Source organism: Gymnodraco acuticeps, unplaced genomic scaffold, assembly GCF_902827175.1.
Source record: "Gymnodraco acuticeps unplaced genomic scaffold, fGymAcu1.1, whole genome shotgun sequence".
In the NCBI taxonomy this organism is placed as follows: Eukaryota; Metazoa; Chordata; class Actinopteri; order Perciformes; family Bathydraconidae; genus Gymnodraco; species Gymnodraco acuticeps.
The window spans coordinates 890,390-915,722 of record NW_022990865.1 but is presented as its reverse complement, the minus strand read 5'-3'; the positions used below and the strand labels follow the sequence as shown (position 1 = coordinate 915,722).

At 40.1% G+C, this 25,333-nt stretch overlaps 1 protein-coding gene across 8 annotated transcripts in view; it reads left to right on the top strand.

The window, feature by feature from the left end:
• The window catches only part of pam (peptidylglycine alpha-amidating monooxygenase), a 208,794-nt gene that overhangs the window by 61,997 nt on the left and 121,464 nt on the right, over positions 1-25,333 (top strand). For all 8 annotated transcript variants that reach the window (XM_034233276.1, XM_034233268.1, XM_034233271.1 and 5 more), the window contains 3 exons: positions 2,330-2,397; positions 7,863-7,943; positions 8,026-8,102. In XM_034233276.1, coding sequence (XP_034089167.1) covers positions 2,330-2,397; positions 7,863-7,943; positions 8,026-8,102 — 226 coding nt within the window. The remainder of the gene's footprint in view (positions 1-2,329; positions 2,398-7,862; positions 7,944-8,025; positions 8,103-25,333) is intronic.

Sequence of the window (25,333 nt, the reverse complement as noted above, 5' to 3'; positions counted from 1 at the left end):
ATAAAAAATTAGGCAAAGGAAACTCAGCAGAAATTCAGCACAGAGAACTGTCAATGCAAGGAAGCTGCATTGTCCATGGTCCTGAACTACAAATGATAAATGTAACATTTCAGCAATCAGCATTGAAACATGTGCTATTGTAAATATTTTTGCCGACTTACAAATTAGTGAGATACATGTGCCTGTCGGGGCGTGCAGAATTTTGTAATCCTTGGTGGCACTGAGGAGAGGGCCACTCGCAAGTCCTGTTCAACAGAGCCGTGACCTCCTGTTGTTCTTCATGTAAATCAGAGTAGAGAACGCCAACTCCAGAGATGGGGTCGTTATTATTATTATTTTTAATATATTACATATTACACTACTTCGTTACTATCTACATAAAGTAACTCGTTACTTTACTCGCCGAGCACGTACGAACTGCACATGCGTGAGTGGCAATAACTTTCCTTACCAGCAGGCGGCGGTAGTGTGTATTTGTCATTCAAAACAGGCAACAACCGGAAGACAGAGAAGAAGAACAGACGTGATATAAACAAACAACAAATAGCGTGTGCGGTAGCTTCACCTTAGCATGTGTTCTTCGCAGGTGCTTGTTGAGGTTTGACGTGGTGTTTCCAGCAGTGGATAACAGATTCTCGCCTGGACACAGTTTGCACCTCACCGTCACATTCCTGTCTATTCTTCGGACGAACTCAAAATAATGGGCATACCTCCACCCCTCGAGAGTTATCGCTGACTCAGCCATGTTTATGCAGCACTGCACGTGGAGATGTGGACGCGCAAGTCGCGCAGATTACGTACATATAAACCTACAAAGTACTGATATAGTAAATTAAAAAATAATTATTTTTGTGTAGTTGTATATTGCAATAATAACGTATGGTTGTCACAAAATCCTACGGCACACCCGGACTTGCCTCACGGCACACCAGTGTGCCGCGGCACACCGTTTGGGAACCACTGGAGTAGACTATACGCATTACACTGTTACACACCTACTATACAGTATAGGCTACACTGTAGTGACTGTACAGTCAGAGTGTACTGTCTGTACACCATGTATTTTCTACAACTCTACATGTGTACATTATACAGTACATACTACATACATAGTGATGTACATACATACTGTTATAAATTAAAATCAATGTTGATATGGCGTAATTTTGAATAAAATACACTATTTAATTTAAATCAGTTTTATTCTGAAAAAACCGGAAGTTCACACTATTAACTTAATACTTTTATTCTGAAAATTCTTCACTTCCGGTTAGCATTAGCATGTGGCGTAATGCTACGTTTTCAAACCGTGAATCGAAGGTGAAATGACATGTGATGTTGTACACTGAGCACACTGGAATTAGCATTAATTTATTGAGGCTGAATAACGTTTATCAGGGAATGTTTAAATAACCACAGACACCAGAATATATGTAAGTGCTAGTTTTTTTGCGAGTCCAAGTACCGGTTCCCGACGTTCCGGTTTTAACCGGACTTGAACCGAAACTTTTTACAAGTCCAGTACCGGTTCGGCATACCGGTACGCAGCACTAGTTACACATATTTCAAAATGTGGTATAAATGACCCCCTTGGCGCTTCTAGGGACCCTGTCTGGGGTCAGAGCTCACTTTTCGCTGAGACAAGCTTGCGGGAGCAGCTATGGTGCGCTAGGTGCGGTTTTTACCCTGAACATGGCAGAAAAGCGAAAGAAAATGTAATGTTTTCACAATGATTGGGGAGACAAAACACTGAGAGCACAGCAGCCAAGGTTGCAGGTGCTCATTGTAAAAACTGATAAACAGGGTCAAAGTTATGGGCCTAGGAAAATATTTCCCCAACAATGAGTACTGTTATCCAATGGGAGGGGATGCTCACATTGCCTTTACCTGCCACTGATGGCTGCAGCGCCCTGAGCGTCAAATATCACCGCCGATGGGAATACGTTGCAATCAGTTGAAAGCTCTGTGCGTAAGTTTAAGAAGCAGAAGGAGACTTGTTGTGTCAGAAATGGACGCCAAAGGACCCTGACCAAGCGTCGTTCTTTGACGCGCAGGGAGTGAGACTGTGTTGACCAATACGCTATTCTGTTTTACATTTGTTTTTTAATCTGTTCAAAATAAAGATGGAAATAAAAAAATGAAATTAAAGGCGGCCTTACTTCATGTCTGCGACGGTCATTATTTTGCTTGGCAGCAGTGGGTTATTGAGTATTCATAACCTCTGAAATGTCCAAATTGACAAATCAGAATCAAGTATTCAACTAAGTTGTGTATTAAACTGTGATACGCACTTCCTGTTCTCTGACTGACTCTCTGTGCCTCCTCACAGGCAGCCGTTCATCGCTGGCATATACTTGCTTATGTCTGTGGACACAGTTATCCTTCCAGGAAAAAAAGGTATGTTTGTTGCATTTTTTCTCAAAGTTTACAATTAAGTCCAACCATATGGTGGTCGATAATGTCATATTTAGCTTCAGGAAACGCTGAAACTCGGAGGCCACAAAGACTGTGTAAAGTGTGTTTTTACTCCTACCTCTTGGCTTTATTGTTCCACAAAGGAATCCAAAAGCATTCAGGAAGGCTTCATTCCCTACAGCCTTCTACCATTTTGACCACCACAGGATGGCACTGACAAACACATACAGATTATTCAAATGCATATCCAAAAATAAATCACGGCAAATATTAATTTATCTTCTTTCTATACTTCCTTCCTCCCTTCCTTCCTTCTGTACTTATTGAATTGCTTCCTTCACTTTAAATACAGTATATAGTATTTGTGTAAGTATTGATCATTTGTTATAAAAGTCTTAAAATAGTTTTGTCTTAATAGCTGTCATAACAGTACTATTTTGTATTTAATTTAGTTTTGCTATGTTTTCTTTTTTCTGTGTCTTTGTATGCACCACATATACCAAAGCAGATTCCTTGTAAACCTACTTGGTAATAAAACCGATTCTGATTCCTACTTTGATTACTTCCTTCCCTATCTGTCCTTTCTCTTTTTTCTGTGCTTCATTCCAAAATGTCTTTCTTCCTTCAATCTTTTTTAATTTATTTTCCTTACCTTCCATTTTACACATTTCTATTCATACCTTCTGTTGTTCCTTCCTTCCTCCTCCATCCATCCTAGCTTCCTTCCTTTTATCTTTCTTCCTTTTGTTGTGTCTTTCTTAATTTCCTCCTTTCATATACTTTTGCTTCCTTCCTTTCAATTTCCTTCTTCCTTTATTTTCTTCTTTTCTTTATTCTAACTTTCCTTCATTCTTCTATCTTTCCTTTCGCCCTCCTTACCTTCCGTCCTCCTTTATTCCTTGCTTTTATTTCTTCCACCTTATATCCCTTATTTTCTTCCATCTGTCTTTCCTCTTTTGCTTCTTCTCTCCTTCCTCACATCCATTCCTTCTTTTTACCCCCTTTACCTTCTTCCATCATTCCTTCTGTCATCAGTTTGTGCTTTCTTATATCCTTCATTTCTTCCTCCTTTTTTCTTTGCTCTCTTCCTTCCCTCCTTTGTTTTTTGAATCCTTACTTCTTACTTCCTTCTTTCATTTCTTCCTTGTTCCACATTTCTTCCTTGTTCCACATTACCTTTTCCTCCCTTCCTTTCTAGCATAGAGAAAAATAAAATAAAAGAAGGAAGGCATTCAGTGCAGTGAACTCGGAGTAACACATGGTCCCGTCTCTATCTCCCCTTTCATAATAATCAACAGCTGTACTAATAGCAGCAAGCAAACCCCAAAGAACAGTGCACAGAATGGGAAGTCCTGTCAAATCTGAATACTTATCGATGTAGCTTCCATTATAAGACGTCTGTCTGATTCACTTTGTCAAAACAAAAGCTGGAGTCCATCACTCCAATGCCTTTTTTTATATTGCATTTTTTGTGCTGTAATTCATCCCATTTCATTGCCAGGGAGGTAAACAGTTTAAAGCCTCTCAGCCCTCCATTACACAAAGATGTGTGCCTGCATCATTGAATGACCAGTCAGTGGCTCCTTCATCCAATCATACGCTTTGTCTGATCCCTACTGCATATAACTAACAAGATAATTTTGTCAGCGCGTCAGTCCACATGATACCGTTTATACTGTACTTATTCATCTGTTTATAGCCTATTTATAAGTATTCTGTTTATAATTATTCTATTTATAATTATTCTTATTATGTAGACTCTTGCACTGCTATTTTGCACTTCTGGTCAGATGCCTAACTTACATTTCGTCACTAGTACATGTACTATGTAATGACAATAAAGTTGAATCTGAATCTGAATGATCCACATTCAGACGTTTGAATCAATAGATTACCAAAAGGAATTATCACAACTACAATATTTATTTAATCCTGGGGGAACATTTGGTTTTGTGACAGTTGCACCATTTTAGAATAAAACAAAATAAGTAGAAATGCGTAATAAAAGTCGATGAAGCCACTATGACACAGCGTCTTATATACAGGAAAGGGCAGGATGTCCTCAACAGCACAGAGACATGATGAAGACTCAGGCTCATGATGAAGACATGATGAAGACTCAGACTCATGATGAAGACATGATGAAGACTCAGGCTCAGGATGAAGACATGATGAAGACTCAGGCTCATGATGAAGACTCAGGCTCATGGTGAAGACATGATGAAGACTCAGGCTCAGGATGAAGACATGATGAAGACTCAGGCTCATGGTGAAGACATGATGAAGACTCAGACTCATGATGAAGACATGATGAAGACTCAGGCTCAGGATGAAGACATGATGAAGACTCAGGCTCATGATGAAGACTCAGGCTCATGGTGAAGACATGATGAAGACTCAGGCTCAGGATGAAGACATGATGAAGACTCAGGCTCATGGTGAAGACATGATGAAGACTCAGGCTCATGATGAAGACATGATGAAGACTCAGACTCATGATGAAGACTCAGGCTCATTGTGAAGACATGATGAAGACTCAGGCTCATGATGAAGAAATGATGTAGACTCAGGCTCATGATGAAGACATGATGAAGACTCAGGCTCATGATGAAGACATGATGAAGACTCAGGCTCATGATGAAGACATGATGAAGACTCAGGCTCATGGTGAAGACATGATGAAGACTCAGGCTCATGATGAAGACATGAAGTAGACTCAGGCTCATGATGAAGACATGATGAAGACTCAGGCTCATGATGAAGACTCAGGCTCAGGATGAAGACATGATGAAGACTCAGGCTCATGATGAAGACATGATGAAGACTCAGGCTCAGGATGAAGACATGATGAAGACTCAGGCTCATGATGAAGACTCAGGCTCATGGTGAAGACATGATGAAGACTCAGGCTCAGGATGAAGACATGATGAAGACTCAGGCTCATGCTGAAACCTCAGGCCCATGGTGAAGACATGATGAAGACTCAGGCTCATGATGAAGACATGATGAAGACTCAGGCTCATGGTGAACTCATGATGAAGACTCAGGCTCAGTATGAAGACATGATGAAGACTCAGGCTCAGGATGAAGACATGATGAAGACTCAGGCTCATGATGAAGGCTCATGGTGAAGACATGATGAAGGTGCAGGCTCAGGATGAAGACATGATGAAGACTCAGGCTCATGATGAAGACATGATGAAGACTCAGGCTCATGGTGAAGACATGATGAAGACTCAGGCTCATGATGAAGACTCAGGCTCATGGTGAAGACATGATGAAGACTCAGACTCATGGTGAAGACATGATGAAGACTCAGGCTCATGATGAAGACATGATGAAGACTCAGGCTCATGATGAAGACATGATGAAGACTCAGGCTGATGATGAAGACTGAGGCTCATGGTGAAGACTCAGGCTCATGATGAAGACATGATGAAGACTCAGGCTCATGATGAATACATGATGTAGACTCAGGCTCATGATGAAGACATGATGAAGACTCAGGCTCATGGTGAAGACATGATGAAGACTCAGGCTCAGGATGAAGACATGATGAAGACTCAGGCTCATGGTGAAGACATGATGAAGACTCAGGCTCATGATGAAGACATGATGAAGACTCAGACTCATGATGAAGACTCAGGCTCATTGTGAAGACATGATGAAGACTCAGGCTCATGATGAAGAAATGATGTAGACTCAGGCTCATGATGAAGACATGATGAAGACTCAGGCTCATGATGAAGACATGATGAAGACTCAGGCTCATGATGAAGACATGATGAAGACTCAGGCTCATGGTGAAGACATGATGAAGACTCAGGCTCATGATGAAGACATGAAGTAGACTCAGGCTCATGATGAAGACATGATGAAGACTCAGGCTCATGATGAAGACTCAGGCTCAGGATGAAGACATGATGAAGACTCAGGCTCATGATGAAGACATGATGAAGACTCAGGCTCAGGATGAAGACATGATGAAGACTCAGGCTCATGATGAAGTCTCAGGCTCATGGTGAAGACATGATGAAGACTCAGGCTCAGGATGAAGACATGATGAAGACTCAGGCTCATGCTGAAACCTCAGGCCCATGGTGAAGACATGATGAAGACTCAGGCTCATGATGAAGACATGATGAAGACTCAGGCTCATGGTGAACTCATGATGAAGACTCAGGCTCAGTATGAAGACATGATGAAGACTCAGGCTCAGGATGAAGACATGATGAAGACTCAGGCTCATGATGAAGGCTCATGGTGAAGACATGATGAAGGTGCAGGCTCAGGATGAAGACATGATGAAGACTCAGGCTCATGATGAAGACATGATGAAGACTCAGGCTCATGGTGAAGACATGATGAAGACTCAGGCTCATGGTGAAGACATGATGAAGACTCAGACTCATGGTGAAGACATGATGAAGACTCAGGCTCATGATGAAGACATGATGAAGACTCAGGCTCATGATGAAGACATGATGAAGACTCAGGCTGATGATGAAGACTGAGGCTCATGGTGAAGACTCAGGCTCATGATGAAGACATGATGAAGACTCAGGCTCATGATGAATACATGATGTAGACTCAGGCTCATGATGAAGACATGATGAAGACTCAGGCTCATGGTGAATAAAGGATGAAGACTCAGGATCATGATGAAGACTCAGGCTCATGGTGAAGACATGATGAAGACTCAGGCTCGTGATGAAGACTCAGGCTCATGGTGAAGACTCAGGCTCATGGTGAAGACATGATGAAGACTCAGGCTTATGATGAAGACATGATGAAGACTCAGGCTCATGGTGAAGACAGGATGAAGACTCAGGCTCATGATGAAGACTCAGGCTCATGGTGAAGACATGATGAAGACTCAGGCTCATGATGAAGACACGATGCAGACTCAGGCTCATGATGAAGACTCAGACTCAGGCTCATGATGAAGACTCAGACTCAGGCTCATGATGAAGACTCAGGCTCATGGTGAAGACATGATGAAGACTCAGGCTCATGGTGAAGACTCAGACTCAGGCTCATGATGTAGACTCAGGCTCATGGTGAAGACATGATGAAGACTCAGGCTCATGGTGAAGACTCAGACTCAGGCTCATGATGTAGACTCAGGCTCATGGTGAAGACATGATGAAGACTCAGGCTCATGGTGAAAACTCAGGCTCATGATGAAGAGTCAGGTTCATGGTGAAAACAGGATGAAGACTAATGGGGTTATTGTTAGGGGTAGAGGCAAAATAGCAGCAATTTAACGTCAAATAAAACAAGTACATCTGTCTCTACGCATGTTTGGAGAGGGTGCAGCTTAAGAAGTTACTAATAGAAAAATAAAAAGTAAGATAAAATAAGAATGTACAAATCTAACAAAGTGACATACATTGGGCTGTAAGGTGTTAACAGAATGGGCCTTGACATCCCTTTTTATTTTTTAGAAACAAATGCAGACATGGCCTGTGACTACAGTTCATATCCAATCTACCCGTTTGCCTTCAGGACCCACACACACCACCTCGGTGAGTCATCCCAGGCTATTCATAAATCTATTTCAAAGTAACTTGAATCAGTATCCGTAGTAACCTGGCTGATGTGTTACAGGTAAAGTGGTAAGTGGCTACAGGATACGAGGCGGGAAGTGGAGCCTGATTGGGAGACAGTCCCCTCAGCTACCACAGGTATGGTATTAAACTCTGTTACATCATTAGATATACTATTCTCGCAACTGTCTGCCTAATGTTCAGCTGTAATAATAATAATAATCTTTATTTGTATAGCTCCTTTCATACAACGAGTGCAGTCCAAAGTGCTTCACATAGACATTTCACAGAAAATGTATCACACAGAATACAGTTACCAGTAAAATACATAAAAACAAGCAAAAAATAGCATAGAGTAGACGTAAAAAAAATACATGTAGATTAAAGGTACAACAATGAAATTGTGCATTAAAATTAGGATAGTGCAAATTCAACACACAATCAGGGGACAGGTTAAAGACCTAGACAGAATTTTCGCCTGCCTGACTCTCCTGTATTTATTTGTTTCTCCTAACCTTTTCTAACCTTTTCTAGCAGTCAGCATCAAGTTCCTTACCTCATTTGATTCAGGAGAACCTCAAGTTCAAATTTGGTTAATTTAAAGTCCAAATTGTACCTTAGCTTTGTGTGATAATGGCTGAATTTACCAGCACTTTTCAAAAACGCCAGTACAAATGTTGTGTTTTTTTACTGTTTATACATAGGAATTTTCTTTTTTATTATGTATAAAGCTGCATTTAGATGTTTAAGGCTTCCAAATTAAATTGCATCTGCATATTATGTTCCCTGAGCAAGTTACAGCCATTTATTACAATATTATCCTAGGTGTTTTTCACTGAAATATAATATGGAATAATAAAAACAAAATGTATTTCCATATTTAAATTTCTGATCATGTTTGTTCTGTCAAAATAAGGTTGAGAGAGTAAAAATATTAAACCATAACAGATGACATTGCAACACAAATAACTTGTTTCAGAGAAATGTATTCTCATTTGAACATTTAAATACAAACACAAACAGTGAAACAAATTCCAAGTGCTGGAGATACAAAGTGCAAATGAACAAAGTGCAAATTATCTTGAAACTATAAACAAAGTATTAGAAATATATAGAAAGTGCAAATTATCCTCAAACTATAAACAAAGTAATATAAATATATATAGAAAGTGCAAATGATCTTCAAACTACAAACAAAGAGCTAGAAATATATAGTAAGTGCAAATGTACAAAGAGCAAATGATCTTCAAAATACAACAACATATTAGAAAAATATACAAAGAGCAAAGGAAATGTATCAACATTTTTTAAAACTATTTACATTAAATTACAATCAGACTTGATTCAGTCAATCGAAAGTCTTAAGGTTTTACGTGCGGCTGCTATGCCACTTGCTGAAGCAATTTCTGTGAGCCACAAGACACAGTGTCACATCACACCGCGCACATTTCCAGATGGAACGTTTTTTGCAGAGCACACATTTTCACCAACCTTTTGTTGCTGTGTCTCCTGACCTCCGTCTCGCAAATGAGTCAACTCCCTCTTCCTCCTCCTCCTCGTCTGCACAGGACATTGACTCTCTGGCAAGCACTGTGCCCCTCTGGGTGGCACAAAGCTGCCAATTGGGACTGCAGACAGCTCCTCCATGAACTGGGCGTGGGACATGGCCACTGACCCTGAGGACAGACACATCTCCTTATGCAGAATATAGCTGTGTCCTGTACCACCTGTTGGACCTCTTGTGTACTGAATAGTATTGGATGAGCTGGTCAGACAAGTCCACCCCACCCATGTATTTATTATATTCAACCACACAACGGAAGTGCCATGATGTTTTCTTTTTGCCATTTCCCCGTTTCCTTAGCATACACGTTCCTGGTGACAGTGTCTCCATTGAAGGCTTGGTGTATTGTAGAGCACACTGACACCTCTCTCGTATCCATCCACTTCACATACAAAAGCTCCTTCTCTCTGAGCCATCGGATTGAGCCACTGGGGCTCTTTGAGGTTAGCACATTCAATTTGGATTTGGGCACGTTCTTACGATTGTCGCGGAACCACATGCCACAAAACCCCTTACAAATAGGTCAGTAAAAAGTTTTGGGCTGGTGTAGAAATTGTCTACAAAAATATGGTAACCTCTCCCCAAGTAGGAATTATCAATTAGGTCACTGACAACATCATAGGAGAGACCCTGCCCTGAAATGAAGCGGCTCTTTCCAGTATAGATGGAAAAATCGATGGTATACCCATTGCTGGAGTCTGCTAACACAAACAGCTTCACACCCCACTTAGTTGGCTTGGCCTTCATGTACTGCCTCATTCCAATTTTGGCTTTTGTGGCTACCATCCGGGGGTTACCAAACTTTTCAGCCCGCGACCCCCAAAATAACGGTGCCAGTGACTGGCGACCCCTGCCAAATTCATTTAAGCTTTCCGCACTCTCGCGGGAATATCTCCGCAGTGGAGCGAGCTTAAGTTTCGATTGCATGATATAGCCCAGCGCAACACCTTCGTCAAACATGTTGCCACTTGTTTGTACGATTTTCAGGCGATTTGTAATCTGTTCTAGAAAAACTATGTGTTTTTTTGGATTTCAAGAAGCATATAGAACAAACAATGGATGTATTTTATAAACATTTATCCATGCTGAAAGTAGATTTAGATGTGTTAGGAGCAGTGTTGTGCTAGTTACTGAAAACCAGTAACTAGTTACCATTACTAGTTACTTCATGTCAAAAGTAACTCAGTTACTTTACTAGTTACTTACACCCAAAAGTAATGCGTTATTGTGAAAAGTAACGTTTTCGTTACTGATAAAAAGGGCTCCCATTAATGCCCTTATAGCCTTCATTTCAGTACTGTTATTGCATTGGAGAATAATACAATCTGTTGATCAACTTGACATGCATTATATGCAATCTGGATTGCATCGATATTAGCTGGCTTTCCATTTTTGTATATTCTTTCTCCAGGTAGTTGGAAAAAGTTTTCCGTCCCATATGCCGCCCGGACATGCTATCATGCTAACTAGCTCCCTGAAAGCGGGTGACTCCACTGTAGCAATACCCTGCATGTGTTCTACAACATACTGTGCAATGGCTTTATCGACTTTTCCCTGGCTAGCAGTCCCTTGGTTAAAATCCAGCCGCTGTTGCTTACGTAGGTGGAGGTGGAGTGGCGTCGGCTGAGTCTCTGTGGTCTTAGCTACTAGCTTCGTAGCATGTTGTTTTTGCAGATGTTTTAAGAGATTTGAATTACTGGTTTGGGCAGTAGATAGGATCTTTGACCCGCCAAGACACAACTTACATTTAACTAAAACGTTCTTTTCTTTGTGCTCGACAAAAGTGAAATAGTGAGAATAGGTGGAGAAACTAGACTTGAGCTCCGCCGCTGCCATGATAGTCTTGTTAGTAAACAACACAAACACGCCCACAGCCCATCTCCGCATGTGACACAGGAAGTATCTAAGTACATTTACTCAAGTACTGTACTTAAGTACAGTTCTCATCTCTGTTCGCCTGGCTGTTGACTATATAAAAAAACTAACGCAGTAACGGAGTAACGCACCATGTAGTAACGGTAACTGAGTTACTGAATTTAAAAAGTAATGCGTTAGAGTACTAGTTACTGCCAAAAATAACGGCGTTACAGTAACGCGTTAATTGTAACGCGTTAGTCCCAACACTGGTTAGGAGTGAGATAGAGATAATTATCTAATATATGCATCCGATGAAGCATTGCATGAAGTCTGTTGATGATCAGAGGCTGTTGTTGGGGCTGCATAAACGTTGTTTATTTTTGTTTTGTAGGCAGACCATGCAGGCCTCAGAGAGTTAAACTTGGGCCTGCGACCATAGTTTTACTGTATTTTGTTTTGAAAACAGCGGAGGTTTGTGTCGTACTACATGCGGTGTGTTTTGCATATCTCTAAGTAGTCTGTTGTCTCTGACATAAACTCCGTAATAAATGTAGTCTACATTTCATAAGAGGTTTAAAACCTGAGAGCATTTTAAATTTGCATTTCAACAAAATGCTTATGATCTGTATTTGTATTGTTGATTTATTGTGTGAACGAGGCGATACAGAGAAGGTTAAGCTGTCATTATTAGGCTGTTATGTACTGTTGGAGTGGAAAGAAGGCCTATTGTTTTTGGATATTTGTGAAGTTAGGTGGTCCGTGAGTGTTTTTTCATTGGTTAAGTGTCCTTGGTATCAAAAAGTGTGAGAAACACTGCGCTAGTGGATTGTCAACGGGTGGAGCCTCGTTGCGGGGAAATTATACAGATGGCCAGTCCGCTCCTGAAAAATGTCTATTCACACGTTATTATTAATAATAATAAAAACCTTTTTTTAATTTACAATTTTTATTTTGTAATCATCTCGCATCTTAATCCATTGAAATGTATTTCCTAGGCTGCCACATTGCCTTGCATGTAGGGGTGCATACCGGTTCCCGGTATTACCGAAATACCGGTTACTGGCGGCTACGGTATACCGTACAGAAATCAGATCCAGTTTTTTTTTTATAAAAGTGAGGTGTAATATCCTTAAACTTCGCCGTGAAACTCCGCAAACGAGTCACTTTAGAAAATCTAAAGTGTGGCTGCATATGACTGCCAGTCTGAATGGTGGGGTCTGTAACCACTGCAAGAAGTTTATTTCTGGGAAAGGTGGCAACCTCCAACCAATGTTATCTCGTATGGCAACCAAGTACCATTAGGCACATTCACACCGCAGTACTTTTCCCACAAAGGTTAATGAGAACTTAGTTCATGAGAACTCTTTAATGAACTAAGTACAGATCGTGTTCACACTTGAATACGTTCCTGGGGAAGGATAAGGCAAATTAAGCCGCTGACGTCACTTCTTCTTCTTCTTCTTCTTCTTCTTCTTCTTCTGCTTTGGGTTTACTGGCAGGCCGCAAACAACTTCACGGCGTATACTGCTACCCGAAGTCCCCGGCCGGAAGTCCCCGGGACTTCAGTAGAAGCCTTCCGAGTAAATCGCCAGAACACCGACACCTCCTCATCTCTACCGCTCCCATGTTTTATTTTGTGTTGCCATAAGTTAGTCTCTCTGCATTTGTGCGCTGGGCTAATGCTAATGCTAATAATGCTAATGCGAGGATAATAAAATGGCGGCTTCAAAAAACTTTTTGGGAGTTTTACGGGGCGTGGTTTGCATTCCGCCCAGCCAATCAGACATAGGAACCTTTTTCTCCCACGAAAGTACCTGCTCTCTAGCAAAAGGGGGTAAAAAAGGTTCTGATGAACTAATTTTAGTTCCGGCTCTTATTGGTTTGAACGCGACATTTCGGAACTATATCTGAACTAAAGTGGGAAAAGTACTGCGGTGTGAACGCGGCTTTTGTGTTCAGGGAAGCAGCGTGCCAAGCGAGAGAGTGTTCAGTTCAGCAGGTGATATCCTACGCTGTGAAAGGGCCCGTTTGGATCCAGAGAGCAGATATGCTCATCTTCTTGAAGATGAATGCACAAAACTGAACTGTGATGGGATTTGTTTTCTTTTATCAGGCAAATGTTGATTTTAATGATGCTATTTGTTTTATGTGCAATGCCGAGATCTTATGATCCTTTATGTGTTCTCTGGTCAGTCAAATCTCAGGTTGAATATTGATTACACTGGTGTTATTTTATTTTTCCATTGACACGATGTACTATTCACGCCTGATGGTTGTTATAAATGATATTGCAGAATCTGTTTTCTTCATAGATAACGTGTTTTTCATTGTTTGTTCAGTACTAAAAGGTCCAAGTCCCACAATTGAATTTAATATTCATTTCACATGTTAACTATATCATAAAGCGCTTCCTGGGAGTAATTGCAAGTAGTAATATTCATCCCGCTTCAATAAAAAAAAGTGACAGGTGGTGTGACAGGTCACACCGCTCCCTACTTATGCTAATGAGCTAAGTCCCGCCTCCCATTGTTCGAGATCCTTTGATGTGTAGGGGTATAATTATATTAATGAGCTAAGTCCCGCCTCCCTTTGTTCGAGATCCTTTGATGTGAGGGGTGAGGTGTTATAACAGGTAGGTGTGAAAAGCCCCCCTGTGTAGTGCCTTTGTTGTCTAATCCTTTGATGTGTTGATTAAGGCAGTCTCTTTGAAGTTATGCTGTCTGGCCCCTGTCCCCTCACACCCCTTTTGTAGTATAATCCTTTGATGTGAGGGGTTGATGTGTTATAACAGGTAGGTGTGATTTCACAACGGTGTGTTATAAGCCTCTGATGTTAATCTACAGATGGAGCGCTCCATTTCAGACGCCTACCCGTGCGGGTCCGTGATCGGCACGGGGTGGGCCCCTGCTGAAAAGGAAAACCCCCAAGCAGGACTTGAAACGCCCCCTTGATAAATACATTTAATTATAATGAAACCAGCTGCAATGGATAATGGATCCACCAGGGGGAGCCGTGATTAAAAAGCTGCCACACTGTAACTCATATGAAATAAACAGCTGATCTACAGGTATCTGATATAGCGGATATTTGTTAAGATCCATATGTCACGGATAGGATCATATTCTGTGCTAAATAAGAGACATGTAATCATTTACTAAACATCCCCATGTTTTTATTTAACAAAATAATGTTTAATTCACGTTGGCGTAAGTACAAAACCATCGCTATGTTTTTAGATCAGGAAATGCATCCAGGCTCAAACAAACGATTTTCAATCATCATCCTCACGATCATTTAATGTATCATATGTTCGCGAGTTGAAATTAATGCACTAATACATGTAGTTTAATCCACGTGAGTTTACAACAACAAAAATAATCACTTTGTTTTTATATCACATCCGACCGGAGGAAAATGCAGCACGGGTCTCACTACCGATCATCCTAATCCCACGGGCAAACAATAATATGTACAGTGTTAATAGTTTACTGTATTATTAGTGTCTAATATTACTGGGGATTTCGGAATGGTACTGGATTTTGATTTATTGTATCGGCTTCATATCGCAATATATTCCCGAAGTCTGAAATGCAAAAATGTCCCACATTAGGGCAATTCACCCTACATTTAATCATTCATACAAAATCATATTTCGTTTCTTTTTAACGAAATAAATGTGGTGTAATCCACATAATTTACTGTGTTAATTGTTTTCTGTAGTATTGTGCACATTACTTTTCGCTGCTTGTTGCACCCCTGGTTAGAAGCTAAACTGCATTTCGTTGTCTCAGTAACTGCAATATGTGCAATAACAATAAAGTTGAATCTAATCTTGAGCAGGAACAAATGTATTTAGGCTACTTAGTACATATCTGACATAAACGATTAAACACATTTGTGCATTCTTTAAACCGAGTCAAGCCGAGTCCGGAGGTGGCGGCACATTAAAGTGTGCACCTGATTGTTTAACTTGAAGGTGCCTGATGACATTTCATCTTTCAAACTAAATCATATTTCGTTTATTTTTAACGAAATAAATGTGGTTTAATCCACATAATTTAGGCCTACTGTGTTAATTGTTTAGTATTGTTTAACTTGAAGGTGCCTGATGTGAACATTTCCAGAAGAACTCTAGCTTGCATGGCCTTTGTATGCAAAGTAGGCCTACACATAGGCGGCGCGTGAGGCTCAGGTTTGGGAAGGCTAAATAACTTTTTTTTTCATTTTACGCTGCCCGCCTCCGGCGTCTATAGAAAAGAGATCAACTCAGTGAAAGCACCGCCTGCTGACCAATCAGAGCTCAGTGTGCGGAGTTTAAATCTATCAAGTCATATTACAGGAAAAAGGAAATGCAGTTTAAACTGCCGTATGCAGAGAAGACGCCGACGTGTCAGACTTATCATTCATATCACACTGACATCACATCATCAATCAGATCATCGATCTCACATCGATCTCACAATATTTCCTTATCTGAGTCAGCTTCTCGAGCCGTATCTGGCCGTGCAACACTTAGTTACATTGTCACATATACTGTATGCAGACGTATTATTTTAAGCAACACATTAAGTTGACGAAACACTCAACTCAAATGTAATAAAGTCAGATCCCCTCGTGTTTTAGATGGGGCAGTATCATAAAACTGTTGTACGCTTTCAAACACTCGGTAGTTTATTTTTTAACGAGTTGTTCTGTATTCTCCTTGCAGGTGCAACTATGTGGCTTGTATCCTGGATTATATGTTTAAATCATCATGGATGTTTAAAGTTCATATTTGTCTAATATTAGTTTAGTTTTCATTAATGAAGTATGATGTTGCGCTGTCAGTACACTTGTCCCTGTTTGTGATTGGTCAAATGTAGCTAACCCCGCCCCTTTCACATGAACGCGTTCTCAGCTGGAGAGAGAAACCCTGGCTTGATTTACCGAGTTGATAACCAGCGCCGTAGGACCGTTTAGCGAGATCGCGTTTGTTAGGGATAGTTAAGATAACTCAAGCATATCCAGGGTCTGTTGAACTGGCTTCGTGGTACAGGGCACAGGTGGCTGCATAGCAGCGCTAATGTCAAAGACATTATATTTTGATTTTACCAGGATGCAGTTACACAAATATTTGGGAAGGCTTAGCCTTCCCTAGCCTCCAGCACCCGCCGCCCCTGGGCCTACAGTATAGCCCAACCATGTACACCTTCCTTTTTTCCCGTCCAAAGTTTGAATTGGATAAAGGTAATGGTTATCGATGGTGCTTTTATAGCCTATTGTATAATAACTGTGTGATTTATATTGCTTTTCAAATGCATATGGCCACACATTTACACTGCTCTTCCCGTCAAGAATATGAATAGAACTTAGTTAGATCACTTTACATTTCTGCAAATTAATTTTTAATCACACACGTCTCCCCGTCCCGAAAATGATACATAAAATAAAAAGAGGAAACCATTTTCAAGTTCAGTTTTCAACGTTTTAAAATAACTGACATAACAGACACCATACTGTAGGCCTATCTGCTGCGGAAACCAGGACGAGCTATTTCGGGATCTGTTTTTCGGGGGCTCCTCAGTCTCTCATTTACCCGGCTCCTGATTAGGACACATCCTGGGGATTGTGTTTACAAACATTGACCAGACCGTTCACCAGCCCCCCCCCCCCCCATGTTGCCTATGCTGTCCTGTGTTGCGAACTCTTTGTTTAAAACGAATTGGCCATCGGAATGTGTGGAGGAATTCTCCCAAGGGTCACATTCCACAGCTCTCCCCCCCCCCCCCCCCCCCACTCCTGTGATCTCCCATCCCCCAGTCTGTAGGTTTGTGTTTGCATATTTCTATCCCGTAATTCATACTGGTCCTCTCACGCACATACATTCTCCTTACAGTATACATACATAGGCTATATGAGTCCGTGTATCTACGGACCATTTGTTTTTCTTTATTAATAAAGTTAACGGAAGAGCGTCTGAGAGGCGTTTTTGCCCTTTTGCTTGTTACCTTACTAAATGGTCTAATGGTCAGTGGAGCGAGGGGGGAGGCCCGCGAAACTCGCGGAAGTGATTTCAAAACAAAAAGCACTCGTTTGCTTGGAACAAAGAAAACGGCCAAGACACACATTGAGTCCAGAAAATGAATGTTATTAAGGGCTGTAAATATAATAAGCCTGTGTCTAAAATTGACAACAGGCTTATTATATTTACAGCCCTTAAGATACACTTTTGTGTTTAACAGCTGACCACTACCATGACATACTTTGTTTTAGTAGATTTCGCATGAGAGCAAAATGTATAAATATGAGCATTCAATTATATGAATATGAGAACAAAATGCATGAATGTGTGAGTGACAATAGATGAATGTGTGCATTGAAATATGATAATATGAGAGCAAAATGTATGAATGTGTGAGTGTAAATATATACGTGTGTGAGAGTGAAAATGTATGTATGTAAAAGGAGAATATATGTGTGTAAGAGTGAAAATGCATGTATGTAAAAGGAGAATATATGTGTGTAAGAGTGAAAATATGCTGCATTTTGAATGTCCGATAGTCCACCATTTCCACCGGAAATATCAAACATTTAATAAAAGTGAAAAACAATTAACAAGACTTAACGTATTCATCATAATTCATTATATTTATTTCGTTTGGATGTATGATTTTTGACTTTGTTTAGAGCAGTGATCTTCTACTATATGAACATGTTGGACCCAAAATCACAAAAAAAACGTAAAAACAGATTTTGAAAATGACATTATTTTTCATAGGTAACACAAACATACACAACGAAACCATTTAAAAGCTGGAAAAATATACATGGGATGTCACTATGATAATGTGAAAGTTTGATTGAGGTAGCATGGGATTTAATTATGATAAGGCAAAAGTGTTATTATAAATATAATACAAATATATATATATATATACACATTATGTACAAAAATCTGTTTTTTCTGTCTTTATCTGTGCCACGCTTCAAAGCGGTTTCTGTCAACTACGACACAGAGGGCAACATCACAGATTCCTCCTCCTCCATGTCAAAAAACAAGCTTAAAGCTTGACTCACGTTCAGAGTTCTCTTCATCATAGTTGAATCTTCAAATCTCTAAATCTATCTAACTATATCTAAATTCTCAATGTTTGTCTGTCACTTTACTTCAATCGCAGTCTCCCGCCGTCTCGTTTCGTATCACTCCGTTTACCTGATTACCTCACCCCCTCCCTCCCTGGTAAATACATCCTGTTGAGCAGAATCTACAGTTTCCAGTATTTTCCGTTTCGTAAAATTATAAAATACGGCGAAGATATTAAAATATGTGCTTCCATTATTCATACTTCTGAAATATATCTGTATTAACTTTATATCATCGTATGCCCGTGTTTATTGGGTCTTTTTGCATGAAACAAAGACTGGCATATAGTTTCAAGCCAGTACTTTCGACAGAAATACACATATACATCCTGTTGAGCAGAATCTACAGTTTCCAGTATTTTCCGTTTCGTAAAATGATCAAATACGGTGAAGATATTAAAATATGTGCTTCCATTATTCATACTTCTGAAATATATCTGTATTAACTTTATATCATCGTATGTCCGTGTTTATTGGGTCTTTTTGCATGAAACAAAGACTGGCATATAGTTTCAAGCCAGTACTTTCGACAGAAATACACATATACATCCTGTTGAGCAGGATCCACAGTTTCCAGTATTTTCCGTTTCGTAAAATGATAAAATACGGCGAAGATATTCAAATATGTGCTTCCATTTTTCATACTTTTGAAATGTATTAACTTTATATCATCGTATCTCCGTGTTTACTGGGTCTTTTTGCATGAAACAAAGACTGGGATATAGTTTCAAGCCAGTACTTTCGACAGAAACACACGGCAATGTTGTCCGGACTGTTGTTATTATGCGGCACAGGTCATGTGATCTGATCACGCCGGCGTGACGGTCGACTCGAAAGGGTTAATATTAAATACATATAAGTATTTTTACAACTTGTATTTAGAAATATTCTGTTGTAATTATTGATGCATAAATGTATTCATCCATTCAATGTGGCATCTGCTATAATGGGGTTAATGTATGATATTACTTAATAATACAATACATTATAATATATGATATGATAATTATATTTTAGTTTTATTCATTTCTTATTTCATAGTTTCTCATTATTATTATTTTTATCGCTCATCTTATTTTTGATTTTATTAATCTGTGTGAATCTGTGCTGTCCTGTTTTTCACTCTCACCCTGTTGCTGTTTGAACTACTGAATTTCCCCACGGGATTAATAAAGGTCCATCTTATCTTATCTTAATGTATAAGTTGATTTACTTCAATCTACTGTACTGTGTAAAAACACCCCAACAATATTACAAAAAATATACTGCATAAAGCAAACTATATACTTTATTTGATCTAAAATATTGATGTTTTTTCATTATAGTAGCTTGTGCAAACCATACAGTAACAAATAAGTGATTAAATGCGACAGTATTCAACAAACACAACTGCAGAGCTGCAAACTTTGCAAACAGACTAAGTTCATCAACACCCAGTTGTCTTTGTGTATTTTGTGAATGAAGTGCCATCTCATGGTTAAATCCTGTAATTGAACAAATGGGGAAATTGGGCAACGCCCTCTAGTAATTTGGCAACACCCCCAGCCACTGGCATCCGCTGGGCTTTTGACTGGGACACACCCATCCGAGTCTGATCTGGAGTGCTCCATCTGTAGGGGTCTCTTTGAAGTTATGCGTGAGACTGTCTAGCCCCCGCCCCCTCACAGCCCAGGCCTCTCCCCCTTTCTCCACCCCTTCCTGTCACACGATATGAGGCCAGCAGATAGTGGGGGGGGGTGGAATTAGGTGAAAAAAGAAATACGCTCAAACTAAATAACAAGCCAGTCATTTCCACTTACCAAGTCACCTTTCAAAAAAAAGAAAAATGGCCAGGAGACGCCTCGATATGGGTTTAATCAGCGAGACGCCTGTGACAACTTACCGCCATCCGTCCGGAGCGCCATTCAAGAAACGGTTGCAGTATCTGTGCCGGGTTCAGACGCCTCCAGCCAAAGAACTTCATGAAGAATGGACTCTGAAAAATGGCGATGTTTGGGGTTATGTATTCAACTATATGGCGAATGAACTGCATTTCTACAATCTGAAGAATGGAGAAACGTATGGACCCCGTAGTGTTAAAGCGACACTGACCTCAACAGATTGGGCTGTGTTAACTCTGGTGTCTTCCAGAGATCTCCACGCAACCACTGTATCGGAAGAAGTAGTGCATCAAGAAACCATAGTGGAACCAGCGGTGTACAAGATATTTGCAAAGAAACGCAAAGGAACGCAGAAAAGCGAGATCAAAGAAGAGTTTTCACCGCTGCCCGTCAATGTGGAGGAAGAAGAAGGAGATATCCCCCCGCCGCCAGAAGTGAGAAGAGTCCTGACAAGCACCGTCTGGGAAACTAAAAGCGGACCATCGGGGCGATGGTATTACCGCGCAAGCCGTTTGGTGACGCTGGGTAAGGACCCCTCTGATGATTTTGTTTTGGAGTATTTCAACTCTACATGCAGGGTTTTTCAGACATCCTTGCGGGTGCCTCTGACTGCTTGGCTGAAAATGATTGATGGAAAAGCTACAAAGCTTAAATAACTTTTTAAACAGAGTCAGACATCGATGGACATTATACTGGTGAAAAATACTCTCACTTTTGCAGAGGACTCCGCCTCCCACTCAACATAACAAGTCACACCCTCCTCACCAGATCATTTAAAACTAAGGGCCCCTCAAAGAAAAGCATTGTGTTTTCTACCTATGTAAAAGGTCTTACGAAAATGTGTTATCTCTGTATCAAGATGATGTGTTTAAAAATGAATTTTGTGAAAAATACCAACGGTGTGAGAGACGTCATAAAGACACTCATTTTAACCACAGTGTTTGTTCTCTACAAATGTTTAAAGATTTTTACAAAATGTAAAAAAAGAAAAAGGTATGGAGACAAAATTAATTCAGGTCAATCAATCAATCAATGTTTATTTATATAGCCCAATATCACAAATGTTACATTTGTCTCAGTGGACTTTACAGTTTGTACAAAATATCAGTATGACAATACGACACCCTCTGTCCTTAGACCCTCACATCGTACAAGGAAAAACTTCCGGAGAAAACCCACAGTTTAAAGGGAAAAATGGGAGAAACCTCAGGGAGAGCAACAGAGGAGGGATCCCTCTCCCAGGACGGACAGACGTGCAATAGATGCCGTGTGTAAATTGAAAAGATAATACATTTGCAACATAGGTAGTCCAAATGTTTGGAAATGCATGTGTGTATAATAGGAAGATGAATCCACGAGGATATCCATCCAGGGCCTATGATCCAGGACCACAGCCACGACTCAAGATCCAGGACAGAGGAGCGCAGGATCATCCATGACTCCGGATCCCGGCGTATATAGACACCAAAAAGAAAGACATTTGGGGAAGCTGGGTTAATCGGAACATGAGAGTACACAGGTATAGACAGAGAGAAGGAAGAAGTAAGATGTCCCCCGACAAACTAAGCCTATATCAGCAAAACTAGGGGCTGGATCTAATCAGCCCTAACTATAAGCTTTATCAAAAAGGAAGGTCTTAAGCGCACTCTTAAAAACGGATAGGGTGTCTGCCGCCCGAACACAAACTGGAAGCTGATTCCACAAATGTGGAGCTTGATAAGAAAAGGCTCTGGCTCCCATTGTACTTTTAGAGACTCTAGGAACAACCAACAACCCTGCATTCTTGGAACGCAATGCCCTAGTAGGACAGTAGGGTATAATGAGTTATTTAAGGTAAGATGGCGCCTGCCCATTAAGGGCTTTGTAGGCGAGAAGAAGAATTTTAAATTCTATCCTGTGTTCTATAGGGAGCCAGTGTAAGGCAGCCAGAACAGGAGTAATGTGGTCCCTTTTCCTAACTCTGGTTAGTACACGAGCCGCAGCATTTTGAATCAGCTGAAGCGACTTGACTGACTTCTTGGTACACCCTGATAATAAAGAGTTACAATAATCCAGCCTTGAAGTAACAAATGCATGGACTAGTTTCTCTGCATCGTTTTGAGGCAAGATATGCCTGATTTTTGCAATGTTACGTAGATGGAAGTAGGCGGGTCCTTGAAATTGATTTTATGTGGGCGTTTAAAGGATAAATCCTGATCAAATATAACACCAAGATTCCTTACAGTCTCACTGGAGGCCAAATTAATGCCATCCATAGTTAGTATATCCTTAGATAATTTGTTTCGTAGATTCTTCGGGCCAAGTACAATAACTTCAGTTTTGGTCGTGTTTAACATCAAAAAGTTTAAGGTCATCCACGTTTTTAAGTCCTTAAGGCAGTCTTGAATTTTATTTAGATGATTAATTTCATCAGGCTTGATTGATAAATATAGTTGAGTATCATCCGCATAACAATGAAAGTTTACAGAATGATTCCTTATAATATTGCCTAACGGAAGCATATATAATGTGAACAAAATAGGTCCGAGCACTGAGCCCTGTGGCACTCCATGGCTAACTTTGGTTTGCGTGGAAGATTCATCATTGACACGTACAAACTGAGAGCGTTCAGATAGATAGGACCTAAACCAGTCTAAAGCAGTTCCCTGTATGCCAACTAAGTGCTCTAGTCTTTGCAATAAGATATCATGGTCGATAGTATCAAATGCAGCACTGAGATCGAGCAAAACAAGAATAGAGACACGTCCCTTGTCAGAGGCTATTAGAATGTCATTTGTGACTTTAACCAGAGCTGTCTCTGTGCTATGATGTGTTCTAAAGCCAGACTGAAAAGCTTCAAATAAATCATTGTTTTTTAAGTAATCACACAACTGTTTTGCGACCGCTTTTTCAAGAATTTTTGAGAGGAACGGAAGATTAGAAATAGGTCTATAGTTGGCTAAAACCTCTGGATCGAGGTTGTGCTTTTTAAGAAGCTGTTTTATCACTGCTACTTTGAATGATTGTGGAACATAGCCTGATAATAAAGACATATTCATAATATTTAATAAATAAGTGCTAATTAATGGAAAAACTTCCTTCAACAGCTTAGTTGGAATTGGGTCTAACATGCACGTTGATGGTTTAGAAGAGAGAATCATTGAATTTAATTGTTCAAGGTTTATGGCTGAAAAGCATTCTAGTTTACTATCTAGTGTAATATTAGAACTTACGTTTCCGGGAGCTGTTGATAACACTATACTGGTCAAAGGCAAGAGGTCATTCATTTTGTTTCTAAGAGTAACAATTTTATCGTTAAAAAAGCACATAAAATCATTACTACTGAGTGCTATGGGAATAGAAGGCTCAATCGAGCTGTGGCTTTCTGTCAGCCTGGCTACAGTGCTGAAAAGAAATCTTGCATTATTCTTATTCTCATCTATTAATGAAGAGTAGTAAGCTGCTCTCGCTTTACGCAATGCTTTCTTATATTCATTGAGAGTAATATGCCAAATTAAACGAGATTCTTCAAGTTTAGTAGAACGCCATATCCTTTCAAGTTGTCTCGACTTTTGCTTTATTTTGCGGGTTTCGGCATTATGCCATGGAGCTAGTCTATGTTGTTTTATTTTCTTCTTTTTCAAAGGAGCAACAGAGTCTAATTTTATTCGCAGCGCATCTGTAGCACTATCAACAACATGATCAATTTGGGGTGGTGTACATTTTGTATAAGTTTCCTCCCTTACATGCAGACATGCTATCGAGTTAAGTATTGGTGGAATCTCTTCCTTAAATTTGGCTATAGCACTAACAGATAGGTTTCTGCTGCAGGAGCTTTTGACTAATGCTTTGTAGTCTAGTAACAGTACTTCAAAAGTTACTAAGAAATGGTCAGATAAAGCAGGATTATGCGGTTCGACTAATAGTTGCTCAATTTCAATACCATAAGTCAGAACAAGGTCGAGAGTGTGATTATAGCAGTGGGTTGGTTTATTTACACTCTGACAAAAACCAACATAATCTAATATAGAGTTAAATGCAACAGTAAGGCTATTTTTATCATCGTCAACATGAATATTAAAGTCACCTACGATAATTACTTTATCTGTTTTAAGAACCAAAGTTGATAAAAACTCAGAGAATTCAGATAAGAATTCTGAATAAGGAACTGGTGCACGGTACACTGTAACAAATAAGATTGGCTGCAAAGTTTTCCAGGTCGGATGCGTAAGACTAAAAACGAGACTTTCAAAGGAGGTATAATTTAATTTTGGTTTAGTATTGATAAGTAAACTTGAGTCAAAGATGGCTGCAACTCCACCTCCTCGGCCCGTGCCTCGGGCAATATGAGTATTGATATGGCTGGGTGGAGTGGCCTCATTTATGCAGACATATTCTTCATGTCTCAACCAAGTTTCAGTGAGACAGCATATATCAATATTATAATCTGATATTAAATCATTTACCAATATTGCTTTAGATGCTAGAGATCTTATGTTTAAGAGACCACATTTAATATTCCTGTTTTGTTGCACTGTAGTAGTTGTTACATTTACTTTGATTAGGTTATTATGTATGACACCTCTATTAGGTTTTACCTTAACTTGTCCTTGGGCAGACACACACACCGCTAATATTGGGTATTTTATTGGGTTCGGGATTCCTATGGATGACTGCCTAGGAGAGAGCGCAGAGAAGCGTGTAAGACTGCGACTCCGCCTCCTGGTCTCAACTCCAGTTTGTCATGGATTAAGTCCACAAAGCCCTGAAATGTTTGCCGAAATGAGATCGGCACCTTCCAAAGTAGGATGAATGCCGTCTCTCTTAATCAGACCAGGTTTTCCCCAGAAGGCTGTCCAATTATTTACGAAGCCCACATTGTTTGCTGGGCACCACCAAGACAACCAGCGCTGAAATGATGACATGCGGCTATACATGTCATCATTGATCAGATTGGGGAGGGGACC